Source organism: Gordionus sp. m RMFG-2023, chromosome 1 (assembly GCF_954871325.1).
Source record: "Gordionus sp. m RMFG-2023 chromosome 1, tfGorSpeb1-WG-v2, whole genome shotgun sequence".
NCBI lineage: Eukaryota > Metazoa > Nematomorpha > Gordioida > Chordodea > Parachordodidae > Gordionus > Gordionus sp. m RMFG-2023.
In genome coordinates, this window is record NC_088775.1 from 2042682 (window position 1) to 2058466 (window position 15785).

Sequence of the window (15785 nt, forward strand, 5' to 3'; positions counted from 1 at the left end):
AGATTTTCATTTTTTTTAAAAGTTTTAATTAAAAAAATCAAAATTTTCTTCCTCTCATAATTTCCTTTTCTCATTCCATCTAATTAACAGCTGATCGAATTTTAAAAATCTGATCAATTTGTGTAAAATCAATTTTTCCTTATTTAAAAAAGTTATTTATTCCTTAGATTATTATCGTGAATCGAATTTTAGAAAAACAAAAATAAATATTAACAAAATCGATCAGCTGTTAAAATCGTGTCCAATCGGATCTCACCATGAATGCGGCCTAAAATCGAAATAATGACTATAAAATTGCTTTATTATGATTGACAGGACGATTTAAACAATTATATTCTAGAATTCGTATACGCAACTTATAATAATATTAATCGAGTATATATATACATAAAATTAAAAAGTATTTTTTAAAAAAAATGGCGACCACTACCCAGTATCATATACATCGCACTTCGTGATCCTGTCACTTGTCAGGGGCTAGAATAAAAAAACCGTTATCTAAAATTTAGGATAAACGAGGTTATCGTAATATACGCTCAAATTGTGAGGGCAATTCGCGAATTTGCCCATTCGCGTGTCGATGATCTTTTTCATCAAGTCAACATTGCAATGGCTAAATTTGAAGCTGTCAAATCCGTCGAATTCTCGCATATCTTCCGCCATCAATAAATATTTCCGCCGATAACACGAAGTGCTTTCCTCGTGCACTGCTCCAAACGTGTGACCTATTTCGTGAGCCAGGGTATTGAGAATGGACCCTCTTATCCGGATTTTGTGCGTGTACGGGTGCATATAATTAACGAACGCCATATTTCTATTCGCCAAGGGTTCGACCATATTGTCCATAAATATTCCAGAATCCTCCGACCCCAGGAAAGCCTGCCCAGCGGTTCCTTCCAAGTTTTGAAACGTGAAGCTTGTTCCCGAACATTTGCCGTCGCCTAAACTCATCGATGATATGAACTTCGTGTATTTGTCAGCCAATGGTATCTCATTTAACGGGAAGAACCCACGTTGGAGAGGTAGGAGATCGTTGTTACCCTCCATGAGTACCGTTATTTTGGCTATTCGAAATCCAAAATGGTTAGACTTCCCGATATTGGCAAAATCGATGATTCGATACAGGAAATCTAGGCATCCGTACAGAATTATCGTTTCGTGTATGGCCTCCTTTATATTGTACCGAAAAACGTTTTCCATGCAATACGAATCCAGTAACACATTAACGCTGCACACCTTTTTGGTGTTAGTTCTCTGAGCGTACCATTCTTTAGAGTAATCCACTTTATATAATAAATTAATATGTTGTCTCCATTCCTTTATAAAACTGGGTTTACCTCGCCCATACGGCGTGTTTATATAATCTTTGATATGCGACACTGGTTCTATATCGTCTTCCGTGTAATATAGGTATTTTTTCTCCTCTACCCATTTCCTAGTGCCCCATTTATCGGATAACGCGCTCTTCCCCGCCAAATCTAGCTTTGCATTAAATGATTCCAAAGTTTGAACTCCTTCTATAAAATGCAACTTGTCATTAACATATATTATTCCGTCAAAAAGATTGGCCTCGCCTTCAAAATCAAGACTGCCAAAGGCAAAGGATTTTTCCTGTCCCCTGATTCTCGCGACAAAGTATTTATATTTGAGATATCGTTTCAAATGTGAAATTTGGTAATTATGAGAGTCCGACCTTATCTCTACGGGGGTATTCTCTTCGACTATATCAGTTAAGGTAATCAATTCCAATGTAAAAGGAATATTTTCAGGAGTTAATTTATAATACGATGGGTTAAATATGTCGCGTTTTGGGCATGGGTCTTCTGATGATCGAACGAATTTATCTAATTGTAACATGCAGCATAATAATAATTTTATCATTGAATCGTTTAAATTTTATTGATTAGTATTGTAAATAGAGTTATTCTATTATATAATGTTCCAAAAATGAATTATTTTAAATGTTTTTCGTTTTATTTTATTTTCTTTATCAAAATTAATGTTAATCGTATTATTAATAAAAGTTAAAATATAGGAACACTGAATAAAACAATATTAATGCAATTTTTGCGATTAATATAAGTTGGTAAAGAATTTTGTAAAAAAATTTGCGTTAAGTAATTATATTTTCCAGGGAACACTTTCAGCATTTTATAGAAAAGAGATGCAAATGATTTTGTCTTTATTAACAGAAAGGGTTAAGAATTAGATTCCAACGAAACAAATTTAACATCAATGTATAGCCAAATCTTTGAATTTTTATAAAAATTTCATTTTGATTAAAGCTTTAATTTATAATAGTTTATGAATCAGATGAGTTAGAGTAAAATGTATTTTCGGGTCAATTCTGGTATGCTTTGACTAGCCATATATTCGGTATTAACTGGCTATAGTATTTTGTTAAAAAATTTGGAATATCTTAGTATATTTGCATAAGGAGAACTTTAATATTTCTTGTTAAGGAATATTACTATTTTATTTCTTTGAAAATGATAACTTAATAGTTATCAAAAACTTTGGATATAATATTATTGCTTTCTGTGATATTGCCATATTAATTATTTAATTTTTTTTTTGAAAATTGGATATTTTGATGATAATTTTGTATGGCCACTCAAAACCTGGCCAGATTACACTTATCTATGTATTATTATTAAATATATGTATTAAATAAGACTTTTACGTTATGATATTTTATGTGAATAATGTTAAAAGCAGTGGCGTAGCTAGAAATTTTCCTTATAAGGGGTCCATACATTAAAAGCATGGGCCTGGTTTAACCACCGCCGCCTTTACTCCACTGGTTAAAAGCCTAAATATAGTATGAATAAAAAAAATATCAATAGAATTTGAAAACAAAAATATGAAAAATTATTATATAAAATATTTTAAAAATTAAAGTAAAAGTAAAGAAATTTTTTTGCTTCACTTGAGAGAGACATCATCCTAGAATGATATAAAAATTACGTGAGACATTATAAAAGTATTTTACACTAACAGATTAAAAAACAAAGAGATATTGTGAAAACTGCAAAAAAAACATTAACTCAAAAAATACCTTAGAGTTTACAAGTATTAACATTCAAAAAATAATCAAACTATATCACAGAAAATATTTAATAATCTATTAACTTATTGAGAATGCTTTCATTATATCATATTGATTTTGAGTATTTCAAATGTTAAGAAAAAGTATTTTGTATTTTGTATCTTGATTACTTCTTTAAAAATAAGATGCAAGTATATTGTATTTTGTATCTTATATAAAAATTTTGGTTAGTACTAATCTAGTATTATTTATCCTAATTGCAAAATATTTTCAAAAGCATCTGTATCTGCAACCGAAAATTTTCTGAAAATTTGCCAAATCTACATGATACATATTTCGAAACCAATATTGAAAGTAATTATTCCTAAAATGTTTTAAGGGAGAGGAGGTTGTCAGTCTACGCTCATGGTCGTTTAAACCATTTTCCTATATATGATAATTTCAAGATTTTTCGAAATTTTAATTAATGTCAAAAACTTTATGAACTGATTATTATATTTTAGGTTCATTTTAATGATCTCCAAGAAAAAATATCTACTCAATCCTGGATATTTTACTCATAAAAGGCAAAAATGTTTAGAAACATTTAAAGAAATCTCGAGGTTGCGTTATATTATCTTGGATAAAGTCTTGATTTCAAATTGACTATATCTAGCCATTTAACAACACTAATTTAAGTTACACTTTGAAATCATTAGCCCATTAATTGTCAAGATTTTTCTAGTGGATAAAAATGCTCAATTTTTTTCAAATTATATTGATTAATGCTCTAAAAAATCAGCTGATAAAAATAAATAATCCTAAAGAGAAAATTTAGCCTGGCACATATTTGCATCGTTAACCATTAAGAGGTTAAACATCTTAAAAAAACTATTCTCAATTGTTTTTATTCAACTATCCACACTTCCATATTCACAATGTACCCACTAAAAATGTAACTTAATTCAAACATATAAAATAATCCGTATCTTCAGAGAATATTTAATAATAGATATCCCAGAATGTGACGAAGATAACAATATTTCTAACAGATAATCATTCAATTCAAAGGTCAAACTAATCACTGAAAAAAAAAATTCACAATATCTAAATATATCCCGTTACTCTTCAAAATAATTAGTCCAAATGAAGGACTTACACTGGTTTAAAAAAATCTCTCAGGTTCTAAACATGCCAAATTAGTTCTCTCCCATCATTTTCCTAACCCGTATATTTCATTAGAATATCCTTGGCATGAATTCCTTCAAAAAGAGATACAGGGACTTTATAGTATACCATCAAACACTCTCCAGCCAAAAAAACACTCTTAACAAACTCGACAACTAAATCCCTTTAATATACCGTCCATAAAATGGCGCGGTTTGACCGGAAGTTATGGATTCTATTTTTCGCAAAATAACAGCCAAAGATGACAAAAGTGGAATAAAATTATCTAGACTTAGAACATCGGTTCAACCCTAACTAACTAGGTTTAGCTCCACCCGCTTTCAAGTGTTTTTATTTATTTTTTTTACCCGTTCTATTTAAAAAGTATAATGATTTGACTAGAATCATTTAATTTTCCACGAAATAATACTAATGATGATTAATAACAATCTCGTCATACGCTTCGCGACAAAAAAATTATTTGTAAATTTTATGATTTTATTAGACAATATATATATTATATATATAATAAACGCGATGTAAAAAAAAATAATTTATGTAACAGACTCATGAGTATATTATATGAGATTGTTGAATCTTAAAATATAAAATGCGCAAAAATGTTTTATAAAATATATAAACATGCAACATACATTTGTATAGTTTTTGATTTAATTGATTCCAATTGGCTCTTTCTTTCTTCGTTTACTTTTCCCCTAATAATTCGAATTGACAAATAAATTATTATCCTATAAGAATGAAAGAATTTAATGATAATAGAAAAATTGAAATCATATGTCTTAAAATAAAAATTTTTTTTTTTTCAAATGAAATATAATCTATTTTGGAAAAATGCACAACTTAAATATAACTTGTTAAGAAAATACCTGAAAAAAATAGAATGGTTTCCTAATAGTAATGCGTGATTGATATTACGGTAAATCTCTTAGTAGCTAGATTTGATGGCTGTTTACACTACTTATTTTTTTTCTTCTACAGTTGCAGCTTAATCTTTATATCATGAGGAATGTATTCTAAGTTTCCCTAATTCTAGGGGTACATTATGATATACAAGATCCATAGAGGCCCTCAGGCCCTTGGGTTTGTGGGAAATTGAGATAATTTTAATATATAATAGTGGCTAGATTTGATGAGTGTTTAGATTTTCTGCAATTATAGTCTTATTAGAATATTATGGGGGGATATAAAAAAATTATAATATTCTAGAGGTCGATATGCAAGACCCATAGAGATACACAGAGCTAATGGAAAATTGAGATATTTTAATTTTTGAATAGCTCTTATAATTAAGTTTTATCTTTTTTTTACTTTTTAGGTTATAATATCACTAGTGGGAAACCGGGGTGTGTTGATAGGGGTACATCGGTGCTAGAGGCATGTTAGGACAATGTCAATTTATATTAAAAATAATGAAATCTAAAATTCTTCAAAAAATAAAATCTTATATTGATAATGGTTGATTTAGGACATCTATCGACGAATTTTTTTATACTTTAAAAATAACTATATTTACTTTACTATTTTTTCGTCTAAGATTTTAAATTATTATTCCTAAGTACCATAAAATAATATAAAATAATGGCATACCCCTATTCTATAATATTTGTCATTGTTAGCGCTATATTATAAGAATAACTATTATTATTTTTTTAGTTTTATTATTGGTCACAATAGTAGATGGGACACGTTGGATAGGGACCCTATGGGCCATTAAAAAGAATTGAAATCCAGAATCGACTTTCCAAGGAGTGCTTGATGGCAAGGGCATTATATAGTCAATTATGTTTTTTCCGTCAATGGGTGAGCGCCATTTTAAAATTTCAAAATCTAATTTTTACCGGAAACGCATGCCGACATGTTTAGAATACCTACCTTACGGATTTCAGATAATTTATGCGTGAACTCATAAACTTTATAATTTATATTAAATTTTCCCATATATATTTTTTTATATATAAATTATAAATGACTCAAAGATTAACGACAAAAATTGTCTACAATTCATAAGATAGTTATTCCATAAACATGATGGAATATATTACTCGGTAAAATCAGATTTTTAAATTTTAAAAAAATGCGCTCTTAGATAATGATTTAAAGTTGTAAAATAAGACATTGTCGCAACTTAATATATTTATCCAAATAATTAATATATGGATTATTTTCATTATATGGAATGAGACTCTATATACCTGTAATTTGGCGGGACTCGAAAAGAATTTAATCCGTTATCTAAATCCTCGAATAATCAATGCTATCATAATAAACACTCAGTAAATGTTTACAGTGCATAAAATTGTCCATTCGCGTTTCGATCAACTTTTTCATTAACTCAACATTGCATGGGCTGAATTTGTATTTGCTGAATCCACTAATTTTTCCCACACTTTCTAGCATCAATAAATTTGGGCTCGGCGGAGTACAATTGAGTTTATCTTCATGAATGGCTCCAAAGGTATGGCCTACCTCGTGGGCTAAGTTATGGAGTACGAAACCTCTTGCCATTATGGCCTCCGTTACGGGGTGCCTATAATTGATGAATACCATATTTAGATTCTTAGGCTTTTTAGCACTATCGTACATGAATATTCCAGAATCCTCTGCACCTTGGACAGCCTTCCCCATAATTGTGTCAAAATTTCTATATGTGGAGCTGACGCCTAAGCATGCATTATCTCCTAACCTTATCGAAGATATGTATTTCATGTATATTTTGAAATCTGAGATTGGCTCAGGTTTCCTGAAGCGATCATTGTTTATCATGGCTATCGTTATCTTGGCTATTTGAAAACCAAAATGGTTAGGTTTCCCAATACCGGCAAAATCAATGATTCGGTAAAGAAAATCCAGGGATCCGTATAGAATTATAACTTCATGTATGGCTTTCTTGATATTGTACTGGTAAACCTTTTCCATAGAATCCATATCCAAGAATACATTAATTCTGCAAACCTTCTTAATGTTGGTTCTCTTATTGTACCATTCTTTAGAAAATTTCAATTGATTTGCCACCTCCGCTTGATGTTTCCATTCCTCGACAAAGCTCGATTTAGCATATGGTACCTTTACATAATCGTTAGCATGCGACAAGGGTATTACATCGTCTTCCGTGTAATACAAGTATTTTCTGTTCTCCACCCATTTCCTCATCCCCCATTTCTGAGAGAGCGCACTTTTAACCAAGTGACCTGCCGAATTAAACGATTCCCAAGTGTACCCTCCTTCTACGAAATTTAACTTGCCATCTACGTATATTATTCCGTCAAAAAGAGTATTCTTAGGTTTAATATCTATACTGCCAAAAGCATAGGATTTTTCCTTATCCTTGACTTTCGCAACGTAGTAGTGTTCAAAGGTGAGATATCGTTCTAAATATGAATTTTCGTATTGTAAAAAGTCAGACTTTATTTCTACAGAAGCATTCATTTCCACCACGTCAGTGAGAGAAATCAATTTAAGTTTAAAGGGTATATTATCAGGAGATACATAATTATCCTCTTGTACATACAGTCCACGATTTGGGCATCCCTCTCCGACATATTGCATGAATTCGCGTAGTTGTAATAAACAGCACAGGATTAATTTTATCATAAGCCTTTTTGTTTCAATTTTTTTAAATTAAATATTCTAAATATTACAAACAAGTTGTTCACATTATTATATAGTTCCAAAATATTTAATTTACACAAAAAAAATATACACATATATATATTATGACTATTATTCTCTTTACCAAAAATAATGTTAGTTATTATATTATAAAAGAATGATAATAAATGTTAATACAGTTTAATATAATATATTATTAAAATTGTATTATATTGATATAAAGAAAACATGAAGGAGTAAAAAGTGATATTTTTTAGTGAATTACTTAACAGTGTAAAAGTACAGTATATTTTAAGTTACGAAAGATAGATATATCTTATTATATATGCTAAATTGAATATTTAAATTTATCGATACAAATTTTAATTGTACCTCAAAAATGTATATGTATAATTTTCTCTTTATTTAACATAAATAGTATCATAACTTTTCCAAATAATCGTTCATTTTTTTTTAAAATAGAAAGCACTTTAGACTAGGGATATCTTAATCTTGAATTATCACGTGTCTTTAATTACTGGAGGAACTGGCAATTATTTATATCAATTTTATAAAATTATTTACTCTTTAAGGCTCAATATAAAAAAATATTTATTATAATACCTACTTAAACTATATTATTCTCTGTTACAAAGATGACAGTACCCCCCCCCCCCACCCCAAATAGTTATATAAATATCTGCTATACAAGTTGCCCAAGAAAAATATAAGTTTCTCTATTGCTAGATTCCAGGTTAAGATTTTTCCGATCCTTGCCACCTCCCGCTCCGCCTCTTTTCTTCTCGAGCTAACTTTTCAATTTTTCTTATATTTTTTTACCCAGGCCCTATATTTTATAAAACCTAACATATTTAATATCGCTAATTATTAGCTATAAAAAGCAAAAATGAATATAATATATATTTTTTTTTAAATTCGGGCCTGCCCTGAAATCATTTTTTTTTTAAATAAACCGGGCCGGGCCGCGTTGTTAAAATATAAAACCCGGCCGGGCCGGAAAAAATTACCTCTGCAACAATAAAACCGGGCTGGGTCGTACAAATGGTATCTCTGCAGTTCTCTAATTTTTATCCTTCTTATAAAATTATCATTTTTTCATAGTTTATCAACCTTTGGATTTATTCCATAACTCGCTTTTTTAAAAACAAATATGCCATAGATGTTAGGAGCGGACAGTGCCATATTTTAACTTTTTTAAAATTAACCCGGGCCGGACCTAAATAAATACCCGTGCCTTATATTTTAAATACCCGGGACTGTAAATTGTGTACAAAACGAATATTTAAAATCGCAATGTATTAGGACTATAAAATATTAAAATGTCGAATAAATGTAAATATTAGTCAAGATAATTTCATATGTGTTGCCGATCTTCAAAATTCAATGCGGATATAGACGTGTGTAGATCCGCTACACATAAGTTTCTCTTCAAAACAACCTGATAGCAATTTAGTCTCAAAGAACGAAAGAAAGAACGAAAGAAAGAATGAAAGATCGCTCTACAGCATGATTGTCCTAAAGCCTGATACAAATTAATCTCGAAAGAATGAAAGAAAGAAAGAACGAAAGAAAGAAAGAAAGTCCGAACGACAGCATGTTTGCCTTAACGCCTGATACAATTTAAGATCGTCAGAAAGAACGAAAGAAAGAACGAAAGAAAGAATGAATGCACGCTAGCACGAATGATTGTCATTAATCCTGATAGCAATTTTGTCTCAAAGAACGAAAGAAAGAACGAAAGAAAGAATGAAAGTCCGCTAGCACGAATGAATGTTCGAATGTAATCCTGAAAGATAGCAATTTTGTCTCAAAGAACGAAAGAAAGAACGAAAGAAAGAATGATCCGCTACGTATGATTGCCTTAACGCCTGATAGCAAGTTTTGTCTCGGAAAGGAACGGAAAGGAAAGGAACGAAAGAAAGATGTCCAATCCGCATAACACAATGAATAAAATTCAATCTAAAAATAACGCCTGATACAGTAAAGTATTGTACGAAAATAAATATCATTAAGCGTGAAAGACGGGTGATCCGCTACACATATTATCCTAAACTGATACAAATTAATCTCAAAGTGGAAAGACGGCAGGATCCGCTACACATGTTTCCTTAACCCTGATACAATTTAATCTCAAAGTCGGAAAGACGGGTAGAATCCGCTACACGTGTTTCATTAATCCTGATACAATTTTGTCTCAAAGCGGAAAGACGGGTGATCCGCTACACATGTTTCCTTAACCCTGATACAATTTTGTCTCATTCAGGTCTTGAAACCCATATAAAATTAAGATATTTCCGTACAACTTTCTTTTAATGTAGAAATAAAATTTCCTTATTTTGTAACAAATAATTATTTATTCGCAAAATAAAAAATAAGTAAATTTTAAAATTTTTAATATTAATAATAACAAAACGCCATCTAGCGGACTAGTATTTATGAAACTAGGTTTTAAATATATTTTTTCCATTAAAGTTTTATTTATTTTAACAAGACAAATAACATTATGAGGTAAATTTTTTTAAATATTTTTTTTTAATAATAATAGATAATATATGTTGCATCTTTATTTCCCTTTCTTTTCCTATTCCATAAATAAATTATAAACCCATAATATTAATGTTGTAAATGTTGAATTAAAGAGAAAAATAAAAATGTTTATTTATTTTCAAATATAATTTAATTTATATTTTTGTTTAAATTAACATGTGTTATGAGTTCTTATATAAAAAAAATTTTTTTTTAAATGATAATTAATAGTTCGTGATTTTATGGTATAGAAAGGAAAAATGAAAAACAAGAATTATTATCATTATACCGAAAGCAGAAATTATCAAAATACTAGTAAAGATTTTATGTGTTAATAAAGAGAAAGATTATCAAAAATGATAATTAATAGTTAGTGATTTTCTTGTATGGAAAGAAAAGTTCAAAAACAAAATATTTTGTTTTTGAAATAAAAACATGAGTGGTGTTTTCATGGAAAGTTTCTTTATTTATATAATTTACATAAGGAAAATATGTAAATAATGTATGTTATAGAAAATGGAGAAATTATAGTTATATATGGATTACATAGGAGTAATTTGCAAATTATGATATACTAATAAAAATAAAAAAAATAATAATTAATAAGTAGTAATTATTTTAAAAGAGAAAATTCATTAATTATAATTTAAAAATTGAATTTAAAAAAAAAAAAAAATTTATATTAAAATGAGTTATAAAATTGAAACTACTGAACAAATCATTTATGTGAAAATAGTTTAAAAAAGAAAAATGGGAATAAGAAAACCTAAATCTGATATATTTAAAAGATGCTTTCGCTGCCAAAGTTTTGGACATCAAATAAAAGATTGCAATATTCCGACCCATGTGTTACAAAATCGGGAACGTGAAGATCATCTTAGTGAAACAGATGAAGTTACGGGAACCAGTTATTTTTGTGGAAAAAATAATAGGATACAGCCGGAGGTAGCGTATCAAAATTATAATAAAATAAATGAGATAGAATCCAGATTTAAACCATATGGAAATAGGCAGTGGCCGCCTTGTAGTTATGATGGAATGATAAAAAGAAAATAATATTTGATATCTTCAGAAATGTCTGGAGATTTTACCATAACTTTAGGAATTAAATTTTCGATATTTGTATTTTTTATATCATTTTCTCTATTTTCAAGAGATGTCAATCAGATCATTATTCTTTTGGAAATAATATGTTTTTATTGTAAAGGTAATGTTTTAGGAGTATGTGATTTTTTAATATGAAATGAGTCGGAGATTTTATTAAATGAATTGTATCTTATAAGTGGAATTTGAATTATTTGATATCGACTTTTATGATTATACTGTTGGAATTTATTAGATGAATAATAAAGTGAAAAATATTTTAATGGTACCGACCGACCAGGATTCGTGAATAGGGAAAAATAAGAAAATTTAAAAAATAGTGAATATTTTGTGAATAGAATTTTAGATATTATAAAAGAAAAACAATTTATAGGACCGGGTTCCTCAATATAATAGTGGATTTTGGATATATAAAGGTAAGAAATTTTTTTTTTGTATTATAAATTACACAACGCAATAGTAAGATTTTTTGGATTAAAATTAGAAATATATAAGATAAAATTTTAAATTTTGGGTGATTAATGAAAAAATGGCTTTTTATTTTAATGATAATTATAATAAGCATAATATTAATAAAATGTCAAATTTTAAGAGTAATTTTAATAAAATATTTAATTCAAACTTTAATAAAGTGGATATGACCAATAATGTCATTACTGCAGTAATTTTTTTTGTGTTTTATGTAATCTTAATTATAATGAAACAAGTAATATGGAAAATAAAAAGAAGACCTCTTAAAAATAGAGAAAATGATATAAAAAATACAAATATCGAAAATTTAATTTCCTAAAGTTTTGGTGAAATCTTCAGACATTTCTGAAGATATCAAAAAGAGTTTACATTTAATTTTGTTAGAATTAAAAAATTAAAATGGTAAAAAAAATGTTGAAGAAAAATATGAGAAAATATTAGATACGGGTGAAGTATTTAATTTAATCAAAATATTGACATATCGGAGGATATAAATAAAAAATTAAATTCAATAGTTATAGAATTTAAAAAGCAAATTTCTGAGGTTTTAATCGAGAAACCAGTAGAAATTTTGAAAATAAAACAGATAATACTTTGAGACAAAGTACCGAGGAATCTCTAATTTTAAGTGAAATTAGAGAAATGAGAGAAAATATGAAAAATTTGTCCAGAGAAGTTTCCAACTTAAAAATCAAAAGTAATAATGTGTTTGAAAGTTGTGAACTTTGTGGAAGAAAGGGACATATAGGTAAAAATTGTTATTCAAGAGACCGAAAAACTAATAAGAATGTGACTGCAAAACCAAGTGAAAAAAATGACATAGTATGTCATAGATGTGGTTTTGTAGGACATATAAAAAGAAATTGCATGGTAAAAGAAGCCAATTTCAAAAGTGGATTTCCGCAACGAACATCGGTAGTGAATCCAGTGGCTCGAAGTATACAAAATCCTCAGATTATAAATGTGGATGAGATTAAAAATTATAATACAGATCATGATAGAATGTGTTTCAAATGTGAAGAAATGGGACACATTGCCATACATTGTATCCAAAGTGTGAGTGTGCCACAGTGACTATATGATTTGAAAAAGAATCATATAAAAATAGAAAAATTATATTTAGAGAATAATAAATATTTTTAATATATAGTTTTATTAAAAAAATTTTAGATACATATAATAAAATAGATAATCATGCGGCGCCATTTTTATATTTCATAATACTTTACTACAAATATAATTTTATTTTTGATAAATTTCTCTTTATTTTTCAAATTCATTAAAAAAATCCCAAAGTCAAATTTTTCGTTAGTGTGTGATTTTTTATATGAATTTGAAAAATAAAGAGAAATTTATCAAAAATAAAATTATATTTGTAGTAAAGTATTATGAAATATAAAAATTAAGATTATAGGCTATTCCAAATATAGATACTTAATTGAAGAAGCATTTTTAATTTCTACGTAATTGTACGTCCTAATACTCATTTTGTTGAACATTTTTAAAAAATTTTAAAAACTCCAAATTAAAACTTATAAAAGATTTAATCAATAATTTTATTAAAAATATTTTCACAGTTTTAAATGTTTTAAAGTGAGCTAATTGCAATTATCACTAGTGTTTAAACGGTTCGTTTTGAGCGGATTTTTTAAGGTTAATGATGCCTACTACCAAGTGAATGAATGAAAATATTCTAAATACCGACCAAAATTTATTAAAATGTAATAAGACCCTATAACGGAATCACGTGGTCAAGTCCGGCCTTCTATATAAAATCCCCCCCCAAGGATGGAACCACCAAGTTAGATTAAGAAAAAAAACATGACCATTCCCGGGATTCGAACCCGCGACCATGGGATCAGTAAGTGAAGCTCTTGCCTACTAGGCCATAGCGGCTTTCCAAAAATCACGATTTTTCAAATATATATTATAAATATATTTGGTAGTGCCTATCCAAACGAAATAAAAACAAAATTCAAATTTGATAGGTAGTACCTTAAGGTAGTATAGTAAGCATCATTAACTATTTTTCAACGACTAACTCAATATTTCATCCCAGAATAATATTAAGCAGGCCCTGAAGATTTTGTAGATGGAACAAAAGGTTTGGACATCTATCAGCGGAATATCGAAGCTTAGGCAAAATCTTTCTGGCTAAAATATCGAATTAGCCCTTTTTAAAAATCTACTCAAAATGAGCGGCTTAACAACACTAATTTGTTACCAAAAATCACTATTAAAATAAATTACAAAAAATTTTTCAACAAAACAAAATTTTACCTCCCCTTTTTTATATTTTCTAATGGTCCATGATAGTATATTTTTTTATAATTTCACTGCGGCAAGTTTTTCCCAAATACCTTAGTAAGTTCTTCATAACAATTTAGAAGGTCTCTTGTAGTGTTGCAAAATGGATTAATTTGAGCCGATAAACGGCTAACTCAATATTTTATCCAGAAAAAATGCAAGCCTAAAGATTGTGCTCATGAATGGCACAAAAGATTGAACATCTATTGGCCAAATCTCGACGCTTAAGCAATATTTTCCTGGCAATAGAGCCGCTTATCAACACTGGTCTCTTGGTAATTGGTTTAATATATGAAATTTAGGATTATGATTGAATAGATTACATTTTGGATATTATTCCGTCCAAATCAATAACAACGATTTTGCGCGATTAACTACGATGATCGCGGATTAATGATATCGAGCTTAAACTAGAATGATCATGACTGACCAATGATGCGATGAATAAATCAAGCTACGCACACCGTTAAATGATAATAATGACAACTATTACGTATGGTTAAGAAAAAAATACGCAACTTCCTGGAACGAAAAAAATTAAGAAAATTCAATAAAAATAAATAATAATAAGATTATATATATCATATGGGGATCCGGAAACTCTTGATTTTAAATTCTTTACCGAGGAAGATTAAATAAAATTTTAAAATCTGATTTAACCGGAAATACATTCCTAGCATATCTAGAGTATCTACCCTATAAATTTCAGCCAATTTCAGCCAAATTCATTTTAGTATATTTTTTTACATGAAAAATCCATATAAAAATTGATATAAATTAGAAGTAGTTTCTAAAGTTCATGGCAAAATTGTTTGAAATTTTACAGTTTGGACATTCTACACATGCTAGATCCATTTCCGGTTAAATCGGATTTTGAAATTTTTTAGATCGCCCTCGGTAAAGGATTTAAGATCAAGAGATTCCGAATCTCCAAGAGCGGTAGGGTGGGGGGGGGGGGGTTGTATCTGTCTATTTGTTATTAACATATGTTGACGTTTTTCAATATTTTTTTCGGGGAGAAAAGATTATTGATTTTGGAATTATGTGAATCTTTTTGTTTATGAAAAAAAAGATATTTAATGTCATGAAATTTTATACGGTGTAATCTTGAGAATAATTATTATGATTGCGTTTGTTTTGTGTCAATCAATGACATGTATAATACCTAGACTGACGACTCATTCATTAAAATGCATTTTTAAGCATCGTTAAAAGCAAGTCAGCTGGACCCACCATTTTGGTAACACGTATAAAAATTATTCTCATGTTGAAAACTACTATTAAAATAATAACTTGCTTCCTTATTATCTCGATGATCCAATAAATTCTTCGATAAAGTTTGCATCAGTTATAGGAATAAATTAGACTTCTCGTTTAAAATTTTAATAATGATTAGTGTAACCAAGATGGCGTCTCCAGCTGATTCGCATTGATGTACACTTTTAATGAATGAATCGTCAGTCTAAAAAAAAACCCCCGGAAAAAACCCTTGGAAAAAACCCCCGGAAAAAAACCTCCAGGAAATAAAACCCCCAGGAAAAAAACCCCTTGG

At 28.8% G+C, this 15785-nt stretch overlaps 1 protein-coding gene across 1 annotated transcript; it reads right to left on the bottom strand.

The window, feature by feature from the left end:
• Positions 1–6448: 6448 nt before the first annotated feature.
• LOC135922607 (disintegrin and metalloproteinase domain-containing protein 10-like) lies at positions 6449–7762 on the bottom strand. The gene has a single exon (XM_065457013.1). The coding sequence runs from the start codon at positions 7760–7762 to the stop codon at positions 6449–6451; it is 1314 nt and encodes a 437-aa protein (XP_065313085.1).
• Positions 7763–15785: the final 8023 nt, after the last annotated feature.

Coding starts and splice junctions, on each gene's coding strand:
- LOC135922607 (XM_065457013.1), bottom strand. CDS start 7,762: ATGCAATATGTCGGAGAGGGATGCCCAAATCGTGGACTGTATGTACAA.